We start from the raw sequence: 19,379 nt of genomic DNA on the forward strand, positions 1-19,379 counted from the left end.
AAGAGGAGACAGGGCTGGAGACACCACCTACTTGGGAGCTGACCTCATAGTAATAAGAGGCTTTGCAAATAGATGAGGAAGGATCATGACATAGATTATTCAGATAAACAGAAATTGGGGAAAAAACTCGTTTAGGTTTGCATATTATACCATTTAGCAGTATAAATTAAAAAAAAAAATCAGACCATGGAAAAGAGGAGAAGAAAACAGTTTGAATAAATAATTACATCTCAGGGAAGACTGAGTTTTGAAAGTGAGAAGAAAAAAAAGATGGGCAGATTTGGTTTCATAAAAATTTTCCACTTATATATTAGAGATAAGCCAAATGAACAGGTAAACAACCAACTGGGAAGAAATATTTGCACATATTTAACAGAATGGAAGGTTAAGATTTTCATTAGATAAGCAGCTCTTACAAATCAATAAGTAAGGGGCGCCTGGGTGGCTCAGTCGTTAAGCGTCTGCCGTCGGCTCAGGTCATGATCCCAGGGTCCTGGGATCGAGCCCCGCATGGGGCTCCCTGCTCAGCGGGAAGCCTGCTTCTCCCTCTCTCACTCCCCCTGCTTGTGTTCCCTCTCTCGCTATCTCTCTCTCTGTCAAATAAATAAATAAAATCTTTAAAAACAAAAACAAATCAATAAGTAAGAGAGTAGAAGACGGAGCAAAGAATTCAAATAGCTAAGTCACACAATAGAAAAGATCACTGGTAAATACAAGAAAAAAATGATCAACTTTACAAGTAATTAGAAACTACAACTTCATAAAAAAGGTATCATCTTTCAATGATTATATGACCATGTAACTGGCTGGCAGGATTCAAAATGTTAGTGGCCCAGCAGGCTGAGTCATTTCTAATTACTTTAGGAAGTAATCTGGTGTTTTATAACAGGAGAGTCAGAAAAATGTTCACATCCTTGGGTGTAAATCAGAGGGAGAAGCAGGCTCCCTGCTGAGCTGGGAGCCCGATGTGGGACTCGATCCCAGGACCCTGGGATCATGACCTGAGCCGAAGGCAGTCGCTTAACCAACTGAGCCACCCAGGTGCCCACCTTGGGTGTAAATCCTAGGGAAAGAACCCCAAATACGGAAAATGTTAAATAAACAAAGTTGTTTGTTACAAAACTGTCATAGAGTGAAACTGGAATAACCTAAGTGTCTGGCAAGAGAGGAATAAATAAGTGAAATATGGCATATTCATTTGAAATATTAAGTGGCCATTTACAATGATAAAGACTAGGTTATGAAAAAATGTTTATTTAAAACATTTAATAAAAGGTTATAATACTGTATATAAATGATGCTTTCAATGAGGCTAAAAGTACACACAAGACCAGAAGGAAACGAACACTAAAATGGATCCAGTGGGAAGCAGGATAGCAGAACCAAGGGGAATTTTTTCTCCCCTTTATTTTCCAAGTGTTCTGTAATATGGTTAGATTATGTTCACAATTAAGACAAATGGTTTACAGAAGAAATGACTGTACAACCGGGCAAGTGGAACCAGAGTCTGGACGGCACCAGTGTGGGCTGCCCGTCCGAGGTGGCACCCCAGTCATACAAGAGGGACCACCCGGGAAACCGGGGGAGGGGGCACGGGACCTCTCGACACTCCCTTTTCAAATTCCTGTGAATCTAGAATTATTTGAAAATGAAAATTAAAAAAAAAAATTGGCTTATACAACAACAAAAACAAGCCAGAAACTAAAAAAAACAAAACAACTGGAATTACATCTTTGATTCCTTGATTTTTGCTGAGAGCTTATTTGGGTTGATCTCGTGTTTGAGGTAGGGAAAAGAAAAAAGGGGCCTCCCCGCGCTGTGGGGCCGGCTGCCAGTTAGGGGGATGGATGGGGTGGGGGGGCAGAGGGGAGGCAGTGGGAAGAGGAGCAGGGCCAGAGGACAGAGAAGGTGCCTTCAGCCTCCGGGGAGGAGACGGCACATGATCAGCCTTCTACAGAAGAACTAAAATGCAGTCCCACCTCCCCTTATGTCTCTTGTGTGACCTGCAGAGGAAGGATGCTTTAACTGCAAGCCCGTCACGCTGCTGGCCCCCCTCACTCGAACTCCCCGTCGGCCAGGCTGCCCTGTCCAGTATTGAGGCTCAAATTTACAGGCCGAGCTACTCATCAGGTGAGCAGGTGCCTTACGCCCAACCCTCAAACGCACCTCCAGAACACCCCTGCTTCTTTCTCCCTCCGTTATGCCACCAGGGTCTTTCCAAAGAAGGCTCAGAAGGTGGGGTCTTAAGGTACTGGACCAGGGGACACGGTGAGTACGTGCCTTCTTGCGTCCTCGTCCTCCACGCCGTGCTCCTTCTGAGCTCGCCCTCCCAACTCCCTCCTAGGGGACACTTACATGTGAGAGTGTTTCAGCCTTTGGAAAACCCTGTCAGCCGTACCATTTTCTTTCTTTTTTTTTTTTTTTAAGATTTTAAGTAATCTATACAACCAACATGGGGCTTGAACTCACAACCGGAGATCAAGATTCACGTGCTCTACAACTGAGCCAGCCGGGCGCCCCCGTCATACCATCTTCTTAAAACCCTATAGGCCTAGGGGCCCCTGGGTGATTCAGTCGTTAAGTGTCTGCCTTTGGCTCAGGTCATGATCCCAGGGTCCTTGGATCGAGCCCCGCATCGGGCTCCCTGCTCCGCGGGAAGCCTGCTTCTCCCTCTCCCACTCCCCCTGCTTGTGTTCCCTCTCTCGCTGTGTCTCTCTCTGTCAAATAAATAAATAAATACAATCTTTAAAAAAAAAACCACCGTATAGGCCTAGGAAATAAGGTGGGTGGTATCTGTGCTCTCCAGAGGATGAAGAAACCGAGTCTAGCCTGTGGGTCAGAGCGTCTGGTCTGTTACCCAGAGGCCTGAGGAAAGGTCCTTGGTGAAGACGGGTAAGCACGCAGGACCCGGCTCCGTGCGGGGCACACCCGGCGTCTCAAAGCAGCCGTTTCCCAGAGGGCCTGCCCCCTGCTCACCTTATGACCTGCTGTGCCTGCCGGGTGAGCCACGCGGTAGCCCACGAGGTCTCCAGGCCCCTCAGTTTCAAAGCAGCCTTTTGGGGCTGGAAAGATCTGAAAGGAAATCTAGTCCAACAAGCTGCTGACTGTGCCGAGTTCCGCAGAAATGCCTCCGGGGCTACTGGGAGAGAGAAGAGAATGGGTTCCTGGCAGCCACCTTACTGGTTCAGAGGGACTCGGCCTTCATCTGTGTGACAGATGGGGGCTTTTGTTTGAAAGAACGTTCTGCTACTAAAAAAATGCAGCACATGATTGAGCAGAATGTAATTTTTTCAGTAGTAAAAGATGTTCGAAACATGTCTATTTAGGTAAAAAATGTTATTTCCCATTGATTAGTTTTCAAGGATTGGTGAATCACAGAAAGAAATTGTGACATGCTAATAAAACAGTATGAATTTTTATAAGAAAATATAGGTACTCTATCTCTCTATCATCTATCAATCCACCCACCCACCCACCCACTCATCCATCCATCTATCCGTCCATCCACCCACCCATCCATCCACCCATCCACCCACCCATCCATCCACCCATCCATCCATCCATCCATCCATCCACCCACCCATCCACCCACATAGAAAATAATATGGGAGCTGGAGCAGACACTGTTTGCTGCCCACCCAATATTCATTCTCTCTTGACTAACAGTACTCTGATTTTGTTGGCAAAGAAATGTTTCTACTTAATTTGAGAGGGAGTGAGACAGCACAGCAAGGGGAGAGGCAGGGAGAGGGAGAAGCAGGCTCCCCACTGAGCAGGGAGCCCGACGCAGGGCTTGATCCCAGGACCCTGAGATCATGACCTGAAGGCAGACGCTTAACCAACTGAGCCACCCAGGCGCCCCCAAGAAATGTTTCTACTTAAAAATAGTCCCTTTCCCAGACTTCCTTGCAGCTGGGGGTCGTGTGACCCAGTTCTGACCAGTAAGAATGGAGCGGAGTGGCCAGCTGCAGCTCTGGGGACAAGCACTGAGGGGGGCAGATGTGGCCGGTCTGCCCGTTTGGCCCTCTTCTTGACCTTCTCATGGATCTGTGCCAGGAGCTGCATCGGTCACCTCATGACCCAGAGGCGACACCGTGGGAATGAAGGGCTGATGCGCGGAGGCAGGACTGCCGCGGAGCTGATGAAACTGGAGCTTCAAGGCCCAGAAGGGGCCCTCGCAATGTGTTCATGTAGTCATATGTTTTTGTAACATTTGCAAAAGGAGGATATTTTAATTGCAAGCACTTACCACTGCTGTTTTTTTCTACTTTGACTTCCCTTCTGCTGTTTCTTCCTACTCTGACTTCCCTTGTCACACTTCCTGTCATGTTGGTGACATGATGCTAGAATTTAGGACTTAGGTAAGGGGATGCTGAGTCCAGGTGACATTTAATGCGGGTTTCCTGGGATATATTCATAGGATTCCCACTCACTTCGGTGCACAGCCAAACAATTGCTAGCCATCCTGGGGTAGGAACGGCTTCTAGGAATTCCCTATGTTGTCAGAGTACTTATGAATAATCAGCATGGAAGAGAACTCGAAATACCCCCAAATCTTGCAGCTTATTTGTGGAAGAAACTTGAGGATGGTGTTCTCAAATTTAGCGACAATCCTAAAAATGTACACAGCTTTACCAAAAACTAAATGTGAGGCCAGAAGATTTTCTAATCTTGATCAAATTTGACTAAATCTGATCAAATACGTTACAAGAAGGACTAATTTCCTTTTCCCTCTGTAGAAAACATTACGAACTCATTGTCATATAGTAGAGGCAATCAAAGGATTGATTGCCCTCTCCCACTCCCCCTGCTTGTGTTTCCTCTCTCGCTGTGTCTCTGTCAAATAAATAAATAAAAAAATTTTTTTTTTTAAAGATTTTATTTATTTATTTGAGAGAGAGAGAATGAGAGACAGAGAGCATGAGAGGGGTTAGGGTCAGAGGGAGAAGCAGACCCCCTGCCGAGCAGGGAGCCCGATGCGGGACTCGATCCAGGGACTCCAGGATCATGACCTGAGCCGAAGGCAGTCGCTTAACCAACTGAGCCACCCAGGCACCCAAATAAATAAATAAAATCTTAAAAAAAGAAAGAAAGAAAGAAAAAGAAACACATTTAGAATACTCGGGGGTTGGGGATTGTTTCCTCCTGCTTGTTGGGTTGTGTCTTCACACACAAGAATGGGGACTTTTAGTTCCAATTGATCTCCCGCTCTGCAGAGGACACTGAGTCCTCACCATTAGGCAGGCAGAGCAGGAACAACGGATTGCAAAGTGATTAGAAAAAGCTCCAAAGTGGAGACACATTTGAAAAAAAAAATTGCAAACTGAGGCCTTTGCTTCTCTGGTTTTGGTTTCTGCTGCAGCGAACAGGGCCAGCTGCCAGAGCGTCGTGCTTCCACCGAGGGCAGTGGGGTGGGGGGGCCTGGAGCCCTGCTTTCTCCGAGGGGCTCGGCCCTGCACCCGGCCAGCTGTGCCCACCGCCCAAGTGGCAAAGTTTCCATGGCCCAGACTGCAGCTTCAGGACCCCTGGGGGCAGGGGGTGGTGGTGATAAAGATGCAGATTCCCAGGCGCACCTCCATACACATCCTCTGGAGGCAGGGCTAACCAGTCCTTCAGGCAGTCCCTGGAAAACTGCATGAATTTGGGCCTTCATTTGACAGGGGGAAGAAAGTGTGGAAAGAGAGTAATTAGCTTTTACAATCGGCATTCCCCCCCAAACTGAGTCTGTGTTTAAAACTGAGACCGTACAGACATTATGAATATGCGACTCATTCGGACTTCTCTCAATTTTCAAATGCAGCATGCAATTCACTGGAAAATCGACAGCTCTTCCAGAAGGTGGCACAGCTTAGTGGGACAGAACAAGGGCAAGCAGGCTCAAATCAACTTGAGAATGTTCCTTACCCTTCCTCAGCCTGAACTCTCCTGTCTAGAAAATGCTACACTAAGAGAATTTCCCCCGTAGCTTGTTGGGAGGACCAAATTAAATGGAGTCAGATGTGTGAAGCAGTCAGCACAGGGCTTGCTTGGCCCGTGACATGTGCTGAACCAATTGAAGACACGCCTATTACTGTCGTTAAAGGTAACTAACAATAAGTTTAAACTCTGAAATAAAAACAAAAAACTGAGATGCTATGATAAATGTCTGTGCCCCTTTAACCAAGGCGACAAAGCTATTTAAATCAGGGCATTCTTTTTAGGAAGAATTAAATGATTATTCAGCATAGTATGGACGATACAAAAAAATTGAGAAATAACCAAGCAAGGAGAAGTTGGCAAATCATCAGTCTTGACCTGCTGACGGTCATGGCTTCAGGAAGAAGCAAGGCATGCTGCTTTCCACCAGAATTCCGAGTAAGCAGCACATCTCATGTGACCACTGCCACTCTCATGCAAGCTTAGGAAAAGGGACTTGTTCTCCTGTCGCCAGCTTTCTGAACTCCCTGTGGTCTGGGGCATTTTCCGTGGCCAGGCTCTGCGGTGCATGGGAGCTCTGTATGCTTGCACTTGGGAGGGTGAGGACCAGCAGGGGGGCCGCGCGGGGAGGGGTGTGGCTACGAATGCCCAGCAGGGGGCGAGCTAAGGGGTCCAGGAATTCTGAGAATGGCTTCCTTCCAGCCCCCAACACCCTGGTGGGCCGCCGCCGATGCTCCAGCTCCACCCTCACCCCCCCACCCCCAACCAAGCCACAGTTTCCAAATCACTGGTGTCTACAAGAACCGATTCTTGGGATTACGGTACGGAGGTCTGGGGCGGGTCGTAGACTCATCTTTGGGCACATTCGAGGGTCTGGGGCTTTGAGGAACCCTGGGCTAGCCAGTCTCTGCCCACCCACTCACCACTCCTCGCTGTTATCTGCATCCCTCACCAACAGCACAGTTTCATTTGCTCTGTGTCTTCTTTTGTAAACTTCTCCGAGGTGACAGCCAGCTCTTCAATTTTCGGCATTCTGCTCGGTGTTAGGCAGATGCCATGAATTCAAGAAAGACTTTTTGAATGGTCTGATACAATGTTTCAAAAAGTCCACATCTTTCAAGTGATCTTGAGAAACCTCCAATCTGCCTGCTACATCAGAAGAGGTGGCGGGAATCATGACTTTTGGGCACACACGCCCCAGTGAAATGTCTTCTATCTTTAGCAGGTTCCCCCGCCTGGCACAAGCCAATATGACGCTGTGAACTTAGAGCCCTTGTCCGCCCTGGAGCCCAAGCACAGCAACTCAGGCTTGTCGTTGAAATCGGTGACCCCCACCCACAGGCTGGCAGGCTGTCCATTCCAAGTCAAGACTGGCTGACTGAGGGCGGCTGAGCCTGACTAAAGGACAAAGACGGCAACACTGGGAGTGTACGAGCCCCTGGGTGATGACTGCCCCACATGCACTTTTCTAATGAAACTTCCAAAATCGCTTCTACTATGAGACCCTACGGTGACCTGGTGCGGTGGGTTGTGGGGTGGCCCCAGAGAGAGATGTCCATGTTCTAACCCCAAGAGCCCATGAATGTGACATTCAGAAAAGCAGGCTTTGCAGATGTAATTAAGTTACATCTCTCTGAGATGAAGACACTGTCCTAGATGATCCTAGATCCAATGACAAGTGTCCATTTAAGCTATGAAAGAGAGAAGGGGAGGAGGCCCTTTGGAGACGGAGGCAGAGTTCAGGAGGGACACAGCACCAGCTGAGGAACATGAGGAGCCACGAGAGGCCGGGGAAGCACGAGAGCCTCTAACCCAGGGCCTTCGCATGGGGCCTGGCTGTGTGGACATCTTGATTTGGGACTTCTGGCCCCCAGAACTGTGAGAGGATACACGTCTGGTGTTTTAAGCCATCCGGTTTATGCTCATTTGTTACTCCAGCCGTAGGAAGCATTGATATAATGAATTCTTTCTGTACGTCATTCGTATTCCTCACATCTCCACGGAAAGTAATGGACATCAACGAGACAAGCAAACATGCTGGACTCGGAAGCTTTCCTTCTGGTGAAAGGATAGTACATATACATTCAGGGGCTTTAGAGCTGCATGCAATGGGAGGATGACACCATTTCCAGATGCCCTGACACTGGGTGGCTGGTCCATCTGCAAGTTCTGCCCCTTTGAGCCTCCCCAAGCTGCAGGAGTGAGCTGGGAGTCCCAGATGTTCTGCATCTTGGGTTTTTCCTGTTGTTGTTAAAACTCTTCGCCATTAGCAACATAAGATCTCACCCACAGCATTTTACTGTGTTGAGGTGCCGCAAGTCATTCAGCTGGGCGCTGCATTTAGGTTTCTGTTCACCAAGCTGGGGGACGCCCTTGCTGACCCTCACGCACCTGCGTGGTTGCATCCGTGGGAAAGTCCCCAGGGCGCACGGCTATGTGCCCCACGGCTGTGGCTCCCACCCTCCAAAGAAGCCCCACCGACTCGCCTCTTCTGTTCTCATCTCCTGCCCATGAAGCAGGAGGGGCTGTATTTACAAATGCACATCCTATCAAATGGAGCCCAGTCCTTCCCTGACAAAGCCAGTGCTCTTCCAAAGGAAACAAAGCCTTGTCAGGGCTCCGGACTCCCTTTGACAGCTTGGTACCCGACTGCCTCACTTTTACCCTTACCTGACCTAATGTAAACAGAGCCTCCACAGTCCATTAGACTCCTTCGATCCTGGAGACACGCTAAGGACTGTGACAGGCTATAGGCCTTGACCATGGCCAGAGGCAAGGGGCGGGTAGTGGTGGCACCCTGGCCCAGCCTCCTTGGGTCATCTCCCTTCTTTCACCCCTACCCCCTATAGTCCATTCTCCATTATGCAGCCAGAGTGAAGACAGAAGGTCATATATTAAAACAAGTCAAATTGAGTCACTTCCTTGCTCCAGGACTCTCCCAGCTCATGCAGGCGAAAATCCCACACCCTTGCTTACAAAGCTCCCACAACTGGGCCTCTGGCTGTCCTCTAACCTCAGCTGAAGCCCTATGACGGACAGCAGAGCACACAGGTGCTGTACTCCAGCCTGGGGCCCTGGAAATTCTTCAAAAGGTGAGGAAGACCAGGGCCCGTGACTGAGGAGACCAGTGCCCAGGGTGAGATGAGGAGGGCAGGGCTGGGGCAGCGATGGGGAGGCACTTCCTGCTTCTAGTCACTCCTACAAGGCTCAGGCCACCTGCACCCACATCCTTTCCCTTCTCAAGTCACTGTCTTCGCTGGCCGATCGTTGAGAGACTGGCTCCCAGCCTTCTGCTCCAACCATAACCTGACTAATTTGAGGAGATGTCAGAGTCCATGTGACTGACCCAGTCAACCACAGCTTCAGAATTCCAGGAGCTCCTTTTAATGCCAGTGGCCTCCACTCCTGTGTGCTCTGCCGTCCGTCAGAGGGCTTCAGTCCGACTGGCCCCCACTCCCGTGCAATTGCTCCTCCCTTCAGAAACCTTACACTCCAACATTCCACCTGTTCACTGATGTGCCTTCTGATCGTGGTTTCGTGAGACCCTGTGGGCCCTTGACATGGCCACACTCTCCTGGCCACTCGGCAGCTCCCTCCTGCCTCACGCCCTTCCCTAGCTCACCAGTGGGTGGTAACCAGGGGCTCCCAGAGCTGGCTGAGCATCAGAGTCAGCGGGGAGCTCTCGGAGCTCAGATTATGGCCCCATCTAGGCCGTGTGACCCCACAGGCCTCTTGGATGCTCAGACTGACCACTCAACCCATCCTGAGACACTCCTCCATTCTGTTTTCCAGAGCACTACATTCTCCTGGTGCTGCTCAAGCCTCTCTGTTCACTTTCTGTCCTTCTCCGAGGCCCCTCTTCTTGCCCCCGCTCCTGACATCTGGTCCGCCTCTCTGTCCTCAGCCCCTCACTCTCTCCCCCTCCTCCCTTCGCTTCGTCAGGCAACCTCACGTGTGTGCTGACAACTTCCAAATCCGCTGCGCTCTTCTCTTCTACAAGATAAGGCGCACAAAATTCAGGAGCTGGACAGGGAGATGATTACCACTAAAGAAGGGCACACCTTAGATGCTAGGAAGGCTCCGGGCACGTGCCCTCTAGTTTTATTTGAATCTCTTTCTGTTCACCAGCAGCTCTGGGACAGGGGGCTAGGACCGCAGCGCACTTCAGGGCCCTGCAGGCAAACTGGTCAACACAGAACTTCCCATAAACACAGTATGGTAACAGACCAGACCAGACCATTATGTGTCATTGCAAAGGCTCAATGCATCAATGGCCCGTCTCTCCTTTGCACATCTCCCTCGCCCCCTCATGTGGTACTTACTCCCAAGTACTCCGTGGTCAGAAGCTTCTCGCCTGAGAGCTCTCCGAGCTGGGGCTGGATCAGCTCATCTTTGTCCAGATCAGCTTCCATAGTGTCATAGTCCTCCTGTTTCAAAGGACACGTGGGGTGAGTGCCCTGGACCCCCGGCCACGCACTCCCAGAGAGCTGGCTCCCCAAGTGGGCACCCTCCATGGAATGAGGAGGCCTTTGCCCAAAGCCAGCAACTGGTGCGTTTGCACTTCAAAGGGCTTTGGGGGCAGTCTGTCCTCTGCTTATAACCTCTCCATGAAGATGAAAGGGAAAATGCCAGCCCCCCTCTTTCGGAAGCTGGGCACCTAGGGAGCACTTCCATGACCGCAGGTGTGGGAAGGTTCAATAAGACACCCAGCAGTCTCTCCTAGCCACAGTTCTCAGAATTTCCCTCTGTGAGGTCCAGGTACCACACGAACAGCCAAGTCAGTCCATCAGTAACTATCACGTGCCTTCATACGCACAGGGCTTATGGGGCACATAAAACTTGTTCTTCTCTAATAGTTTATAGTCACCAAAAAGAGAAGAGCTGTTTTGCTTTTGGGAAGATGGACTGGATATACTTTTCCTTATTCCTTCCACTAAATACAACTCCAAACACTGGACGTTATATATATAACATAAACAAAAGAGACCCTGAAAGATGGAGAGAAGGAGCAGACTGGTTAGGTCCCTGCAGACGCAAGGAATGAAAGGTGCTGAGTCCCCTGGGTTTCCGTTGTTCCTTACAGATTCCACACTTGGAGCTGAAGAAGCCAGCAAGCCAGCAAGGTGAATGGTGAAGACGAAACCCCCCCCCCCAAAGCCTGCTCTCTCTAGCCAGAGGACCAGGAAAGGGATAGCCTAGCAGGAGAGAAGTTTTAGAAAATAACCAAACACCACAGAAAATACCATCACAACCACACCAGCAAGGGCCTCAGGGAGCCCAGGCTTCTACCCACACTGGGCTGTCATCAGGCACCCCCACATCCCCAGCTGGGGGGATATGAGAGAAGAGCAAGCAGGGAGGGGGGATTTCATCTAATGCAGTGCCCACCCCCAGGTGAGAGTGGAGACCACGTGGAGAGCCTAGCCTTCCACTTGACGGTAACGAGCTATCCCCCGCTCCATGCTCTGATGGTGTCAGAGGAGGTCTGGTGGAGATTCAAGGCCTTCACCACTGCCCCCCGTACCCCTGTGCTGTCAGGCGGGGCAACGTGGGCAACGTGGGCAACACTAATGAGGCACTCCTACCTGTTCTGGTTAGGGAGATACTAGTGGAGGCCTAGAAGGGATCCGGACCTCCCACGCTGCCGTGCAGTAGCAAGGGCTCTCCTCCCATCCCCCACCACCAATGGGTGTCAACAGAGGCTGAGTGTAAGTCCGGGACTTCTACTCACACCTGGCAGTAACGAGGAGAAGCCCCTGCTCCCCCTGTCAGAGCAGTGTCGAAGCAGCCAGCTAAGACAGAAGGCTTAAATTAGATCAAAAGTCTTTTTTTTTTTTTTTAAGATTTTATTTATTTATTTGCCAGGAGAGAGAGCGAGAGAGTGTGAGAGCACAAGCAGGGGGGAGCGGCAGGTAGAGGGAGAAGCAGGCTCCCTGCTGAGCAAGGAGCCTGACATGGGACTCGATCCCAGGACCCTGGGATCATGACCTGAGCTGAAGGCAGATGCTCAACTGACTGAGCCGCCCAAGCGTCCCTAGATCAAACGTCTTATAATACTCAAAATATCTGGGTTTAAATAAAAAAATACTCATCATACCAGGAACCAGGGAGCTGTCAAACTGAACAGAAAGAGACAATCAGTAGATGCCAACATCAAGATAACAGAGTTGCTAGAATCATCTGACACAGATTTTAAAGCAGTCATCACAAAAAGGCTTCAATGAGCAATTACAAACATTCTTGAAACAAATGAAAAAAATAGAAAGTCTCCAGAACTTTCTGGAGAAAGAAAAATGACAAAATAAACCCAAAGCAAGCAAAAGGAAGGAAATAATAAAGAGCAGAGCAGATATCAATGAAAAAGAAAGCAGAAAAACAGTAGAGAAAATTAGTCAAACAAAACGCTGATTCTTTGAAAAGATTAATAAAAATGTCAAGTCTCAAGCAAGATCAACAAAGAAGGTAAAAGACACAAATTACCAATGTCAGGAATGAAACAAGATATTACTACAGATCCTGCCTATATCAAAAGGATAAGGGACTACTATGAATAACTCCACACACATAGGTTTGACAACTTAGATCAAAACACAAATTATCACAAGCCTCTCAATATGAAATTGTGATATAGGACTATTCAAGTAATCTTAAAATTATGATTATGAAGGAAATTGCTTCATAAAATTTCATAAAAATTCCCTGAAAAGAAATCTCCAGGCCCACATGGTCTCCCTGGAGATTTCTATCAAGCTTTTAAAGAGTCTGGGCTGTCATCAGGCACCAAGTCTATATGTCTTCAAGAAAACAAAACAGGAAGGAATACTTCTTAATTCATTTTATAACGTTTTTATGTTACCAAAACCAAACAAAGACAGTATCATAAAAAGAAAAATACAGACCAATGTCCTTCATGAATAAGGATGCAAAAATCCTTAATAATCAAGTTAAAAGAAAAGGGAAAAAAATCCTTAACAAAACCTTAACAAACAGAATAGAGGAACAGATCAATATGTTAAAAGAATTATATGCCATGACCAAGTAGGGTTTGTTCTGTCAATGCAAGTTTGGTTCAATATCTAAAATTTAAACACTGTAATCCATAAGATTAACAGGTTTGTGAAGAAGAAAAATCACATGAACATATAAATGGATGAAAAAAAAAGACAAAATTCAACAATATTCATGACAAAAATAGGAACAGAGGGGTACTTGATAAAGAGCCTATAGCTAATATTATGCTTAATGATGAAAGACTGGATGCTTTCCTCCTAAGACTGGGAACAAGGCAGGGATTCCTGCTTTGACCATTTTTTTTTTTCTTTCACCATTCTTTTCAACATAGTGCTAGAGGTTCTAGCCAGAGCAATAAAGCAAGGAAAAAAAAAAAAAAAAAGGAAATAAAAAGCATATAGATTAGAGAGGAAGAAATAGAACTGTCTCTATTTGCAGATGCCATGATTGTCTATGTAGAAAATCCCAAGGAATCAACCCCTCGAAAATCCTAGAACTAAGTGGGTTCAGCAAGGTCACAGGATACAAGATAAATATACAGAAATCAATTTCTATATACTAGTGATGAACTTAAATTAAGACACTGAAATGAAAAATACAACATCATTTACAATTGTTCACAAAAAATAAAAAATAAAATACTTAGGTGTCAACCTAGCAAAATATGTATAGGATTTGTATGCCGAGAACTATAAAACACTAACGAAAGAAACTGAAAATCTAAATAAATGAAAAGACACACCTTGTTCATGAATTGGAAGACTCAACAGAGTTAAGATGTCAGTTCTGTTCAAAGTGATATATGAATTTAATGTAATTTCTTTCTTTTTTTTTTTTTTAAAGATTTTATTTATTTATTTGCGAGAGAGAGAATGAGGGACAGAGAGCACGAGAGGGAGGAGGGTCAGAGGGAGAAGCAGACTCCCCGCTGAGCAGGGAGCCCGATGCGGGACTTGATCCCGGGACTCCAGGATCATGACCTGAGCCGAAGGCAGTCGCCCAACCGACTGAGCCACCCAGGCGCCCGAATTTAATGTAATTTCTATCAAAATACCAGCAAGATTCTTCTGTAGATATATACAAAATTATCCTAAAATTTATATGGAAAGGGCAAAGGGACTAGAATAGCTAAGAAAATTTTGAAAAAGAATAAGGTGGGAAGAATCAGTATACCCAATTTCAAGACTTATTATATAGCTACAGGTTTAAAGACTGGGTGGGATTGGCAAGAGGGACAGACATATAGATCAATAGAACAGAACAGAGAACCTCAAGGCAGATGTACACGAATATGCCCACCTGATTTTTGACTAAGGTGCAAAAGCAATTCAATGAAGGACTGCCTTTTTGATAAATGATACTAGAGCATTTGGACATGATGGGGAAAAAAAATGGACCTCACTCTCATTCTCATGCTTTATCTAAAAAGTAATTCAAAATGGATCATGGACTTAAATGTAATAGTATCCAATTGTTAGAAAAAATAGGAGAAAATCTTCAGGATCCATGGGTAGGCAAAGAGTTCTTATACTTGACACCAAAAGCACAATCCATAAAAGGAAAAAATATGATAAATTGGATTTTACTGAAATTTTAAAATCTTTTGCTGAAAGACCCTGTGAAGGGGACAAAAAGCTAGTGACTGGGAGAAAATATCTAGAAACCACATATTTGACAAAGGACTAGTATCTAAATAATAGAACACATAAAACATTCTCAAAACTCAACATAAAAAACCCAAACAATCCAATTAGAAAATGGGCAAAGGACATGAAGAGACTAAAGAGGATCTATGGGTGGCAAATAAGCACATACGAATGTTCAACATCATTAGGCATCTGGAGAATGTACATTCAAACCACACTGAGGTGTCACTCCGCATCTGTCGGAATGGCCAACATCAGAAACGCTGATGAAGATGCAGAGAAACTGGATCACTCCTACGTTGCTGGTGGGAACGCAAAACTAGTTATAGCCACTCTGGAAAACAGTTTGGTAGTTTCCTCAAAGGCTAAGCCTACAAGTATATACGACCCAGCAGTTGCACTCTTGGGCATTTATCCCAGAGAAAGGGAAACTTACCGTCACATAAACATCTGTACATGAATGCTTACGGCAGCTTTCCTTGTACTGACTCAAAACAGGGAACGAGAGATTAAATGAGCCGTGGTACCTCCATAGAGGAGGTTCTGATACACACAGAACTGGGGCATCTCCAGTGACTTATGTTGTGGGAAACAAGCCATTCCTCATGGTTATAACCTGTATGATTCCATTTACATGACATTCTTGAAATGACAAAACTGGAAATGGAGAACAGATCGGTGGTTGCCAGGGGTTACAGAGGAAATGGGGGTGGGAGGGAAGTGGGTGTGGCTATAAAAGGGACCCTGGTGGTCCTGGAAATCCTCTGGATCCTGGATGTCTCAATGTTTACGTTCTGGCTGTGATATTATACTATGGTTTTGCAAGATGTTACCCCTGGATGGAAATGGGTAACGGGGGGACCTGCAGTCCTCTTTCCCACTCTCTGCCACACTTCAGAGATGACGTTGTCCTTTGAGGTTAAATTATAAAGATCAGTACGAAACAGACCAGCCCTTCACCTGACAGGAACTAAGGAAAGACTGTGTCTATGAGGGGAGCTGGCCGGCTATGGAAGTGAGAAAGAGGGAGGACGGGGCCCCAAGGAAGCTGGCAGGCCAAGTGCTGGTCCCGCCCTCAGGGTGTAGGGGTGCCCCAGGCCTGGTGCCAATGGTCCCTGAGATCATCTAACCAATCCTTCCCCTGATTCTTTGCCCACTCAACAACCTGTAATTTGGCTCCTCTAAACTTGCCAACAGGAAGAGAGAGCTCTATTCTGCAAACACGTGTACCCTGTCCCTGTTTTCAAACTAACTTCTCGTCATTCTGGATGCCCCAGTTGTTTGTGAATTTGATTTGAGTCAGTTTCCAAGGGATCTGAAGGCTCACATTCCTGTGGGGCCTGCCTCTGGGCAGGGCTGGTGCAGGGTGGACAGGCTGTCTCTCCAAGCTCTCTTTAGCACACAGAGGGATAATGCCATCTGCCATCACTAGGCAGTGTCACTCAGGATGGGCTGTCTTAAGAAAAGAGGGTTTAGGGGCACCTGGGTGGCTCAGTCGGTTAAGCGTCTGCCTTCGGCTCGGGTCATGATCCCAGGGTCCTGGGATCGAGCCCCGCGTCGGGCTCCCTGCTCCGTGGGAGGCCTGCTTCTCCCTCTCCCACTCCCACTCCCCCTGCTTGTGTTCCCTCTCTTGCTGTCTCCTTCTCTGTCAAATAAATAAATAAAATCTTAAAAAAAAAAAGAAAAGGGGTTTGGCTTATGGCCCCCAAAGGAGACCGAGAGGCAGGTCCCAGACCAGCACAGAGCCTTCTTTAACCATCAGCGCTGTCTTACTCGGGGCATGGGCAGCTGAGCAGATGTTCCTCTGACCACAGGCCCACTGAGGAACCCACCTTCCGTTGATTTCCACGGTACTCTGCGTGGCTCCGTGGGGACTCCTTTTACTATGCTATTCTGTGTGGTGTGGAGACTGAGCCTGAGAGGAGTGACCAGTCCACAGTGACAGGCTGGCCTAGAGGCCAGGAGTCTAGACTTAAAGCTGGGGGCAGCCCCTTTCTGCCCAGATCTTTCTGACTCAGCCACTTGGGACCTGCAGAGAAGCCTGTGTCTAGAGAGGCCGTGGCTGAACGGACTGGGTCTTCTGAGGCCCGAGGGTCCTCACACAGGGCTGAGATGGAGCTCAACAGGGCATAGAGCAAAGAGCAGAGCCGCAGCGGCATTCCAGAACCCTCGGTCTCATCCCTCTCCTTCCTGTCCCGTCCAATTCCAAACGGAGAGTCCACTCTTGCCCTGCTAGAACACCAGGTCTCATGCGCAGTGTAAACCCCAGTCCTGACTCATTTTCCACGGTCAGGGCGGCTGCCTTCTCCTCCTCGTGCTTCGCTGAGGCTGCAGCTCAGCCAAGGGCTAGGGTAGCCGCCATCCTGAAATTTCACTCGGGGCTCCTTCAAGGTAATGCTATCTATCTCAGGCCCTACCTGAGGTCAGCTCTGGGACAGCTAGGTACGAGTTATGGTGCGGCCATGGCTTAGCGTTTAGTTTACTAAAATGCCAACATCTTAGTGATCAAATAGTGTGTACATGATTGGATTATTTTAGGAAAGCGACTGCTCTCTGTGAACAAAAGCGGCAGGCTCTGTGGTCAGAGCGAGTGGCAGGGAGCTCTGCGCAGCGGGGTAGTATTTCAACCCTTTTCCAGGGGCTGAAGCCTTGGAGGCACGGGCGGGAAATGGGCATATAAAGCACAGTTTCACGGAGGGACTGGTGATACACCACTTCCATGCCAGGGTGGAATATGAAACGTTAAGAAACTAAACAAACGTCCACATTCCATTTCGATGAAAAAATAAATGGCCCATGGCTCACCTCAGCCAATGTTAGCCAGAGTTCTCTCTTTACCCTGGACGACAAGCACCTCTGTAAGACACTCGAAAATCAACCTATATACACACTAGCAAGCGCTGCTCATCGCAAGATAAGCTTGATTTATTAACTTGTTCCAAAGCTAGTAAGAGGTTCACTGAAATATTTATTCAATATTCTTTTTTAGTTAAAACATGTTGAAGCTGGGTTTTTTTTTTTTTTCCTTTTTCTGTTTTAAAGATTTTATTTATTTGACACAGAGAGAGAGAGAGAGAGAGAAGAGCAGGGGGAGAGGGAGAAACAGGCCCCCCGCAGAGCAGAGAGCCCGATGCGGGACTCGATCCCAGGACCCCGGATCACGACCCGAGCCAAAGGCAGACGCCCAACCGACTGAGCCACCCAGGCGCCCCTGGTTTTTTTTTTTATTACAACTACTTTATAGTTAAATTCATTGATAATGGATAGGCCCTCCCTAACCTCCAAAAACACAGGACGCTTTCTGCATTTGGTCTCTAATATATACAACCGTTAATGAAAGGGAACTCGAGTCGCAGCGCATCATGGGAGTATGGGGCCAGAGGAAGCACCAGGGCACCACGGCCCACCTACTGACCACCTGGAGAATTGGCTTCCTCTGTCACAGCTGTCCATGGCAGCATGTGGACAGATACTCTGGTGCTTGCAGGAAGATTACGCTGGTGCACAATGCACGAAGGCAGGAACACGGACGTGAAAAATCATTATTCAATTGACAGTTCTGGGTTAAGAAAGTTCTGTACTGAGGCTGGCATTCGGAATGACAGGGGTCTTGTCAGTGTGTCTCAGTTTCTCCATTCGGCAGATGAGATCATCTTGCTGCCTCCTTGAAAATCATGACTTCCTGACTGAGGACATTTCTTAAGTTCTCTGATTTTGAAAAACCACATACTGCATTGACATTGACAAGTCACAGCCCTGGTTTTCCTAAGAAACACTAATATCAGTGGAAGGGAAATGGAGGCACGTTAAGACTTCTGAAATGTAAAGAGCAAAAGTAAAACGAGCTGTACTCGTTGAGGTGGAAAATGCAATGTAACAAAGAGAAGCGAGGGCTTAATTCAATACTATTCAATCCGCTTCTAGCAGCACTTGGGAAACTGTGCAGAGGGAGGCTTGGGAAGGCAGAAGAAAGCACTAGATGCGGTGGGAAATGTAAGCAGAGAGCCTACCAGAAATGATGATTGCTGATAGCGGGGCACTAGCTCCATCCACTGTGAACGCTGGTGCCAAGTGGATTAAAACCACTGAGGATGTAGAAGAACTTTCTGAAATGGACAAACCTAGGAGGCATTCCCTGACAACCAGAGTTTATGCCGTCCACCTGGGCAAGAGGCAACTACTTTCCATTCGTTTCACAGGTTTGGCTGGGAAGAATTTTACTTGCCCCGCACGCTCAAGTGCAAGTGCAAGCGTTTGAGGGTGGTGGCCCCCAGGGCCAGAAGGCACCGTGTGAAAACAGCACCAGCCACCCTGACTTTCCCCCTCTGCTTATGAATTCCAAACGAAACATATTTTGAAATCTACTCTGTGAAGCAAAGAGGTGATGGATAAGGAAATGGTTCAAGAAGAAATGCCTCAGAAGGGTGGGTTTTAAATACCATTGCTGGGAGGAATTTTAGTAAAATTACTGGTCTTTATGTACTCGAGCAGAATGTATCAGATTACCAAAGGTACAGCTCGGCGATAACTGTTTAGTTCCAGAAATTAAGAATGCCTCGTAAAAAAGGCACTTGAGCCGAGATGAATTTAGATGTTCTAATACGAAGCTTCCCCGAAGCAGCTCGGTGATCTTATGACACTACAAGATTCTTAACTGGAGGCTTTAGATACATAATACTCCAGACAAACCAGATTCTAAGCAATTGGCCTGAAAACAAAACGAAGGTTGACCACTAAATGCATTTGAAAACTCAGATTCTTCCAGATACAATGTGGAGAGCAGAATGTATTCAAGTGGTTTTACAT

The 19,379-nt window shown here is 47.4% G+C and overlaps 1 protein-coding gene across 5 annotated transcripts in view; it reads right to left on the bottom strand.

Moving 5' to 3' along the window:
* ARMC9 (armadillo repeat containing 9) overlaps positions 1-19,379 on the bottom strand; it is a 149,009-nt gene that overhangs the window by 20,209 nt on the left and 109,421 nt on the right. For 3 of the 5 annotated variants that reach the window (XM_032400093.1, XM_032400075.1, XM_032400086.1), the window contains exon 20: positions 10,239-10,343. The exons of the other annotated variants lie outside the window; for them this stretch is intronic. In XM_032400093.1, coding sequence (XP_032255984.1) covers positions 10,239-10,343 — 105 coding nt within the window. The remainder of the gene's footprint in view (positions 1-10,238; positions 10,344-19,379) is intronic. 5 annotated transcript variants of the gene reach the window in all.

Source organism: Phoca vitulina, unplaced genomic scaffold, assembly GCF_004348235.1.
Source record: "Phoca vitulina isolate PV1807 unplaced genomic scaffold, GSC_HSeal_1.0 scaffold1, whole genome shotgun sequence".
Lineage (NCBI taxonomy): Eukaryota > Metazoa > Chordata > Mammalia > Carnivora > Phocidae > Phoca > Phoca vitulina.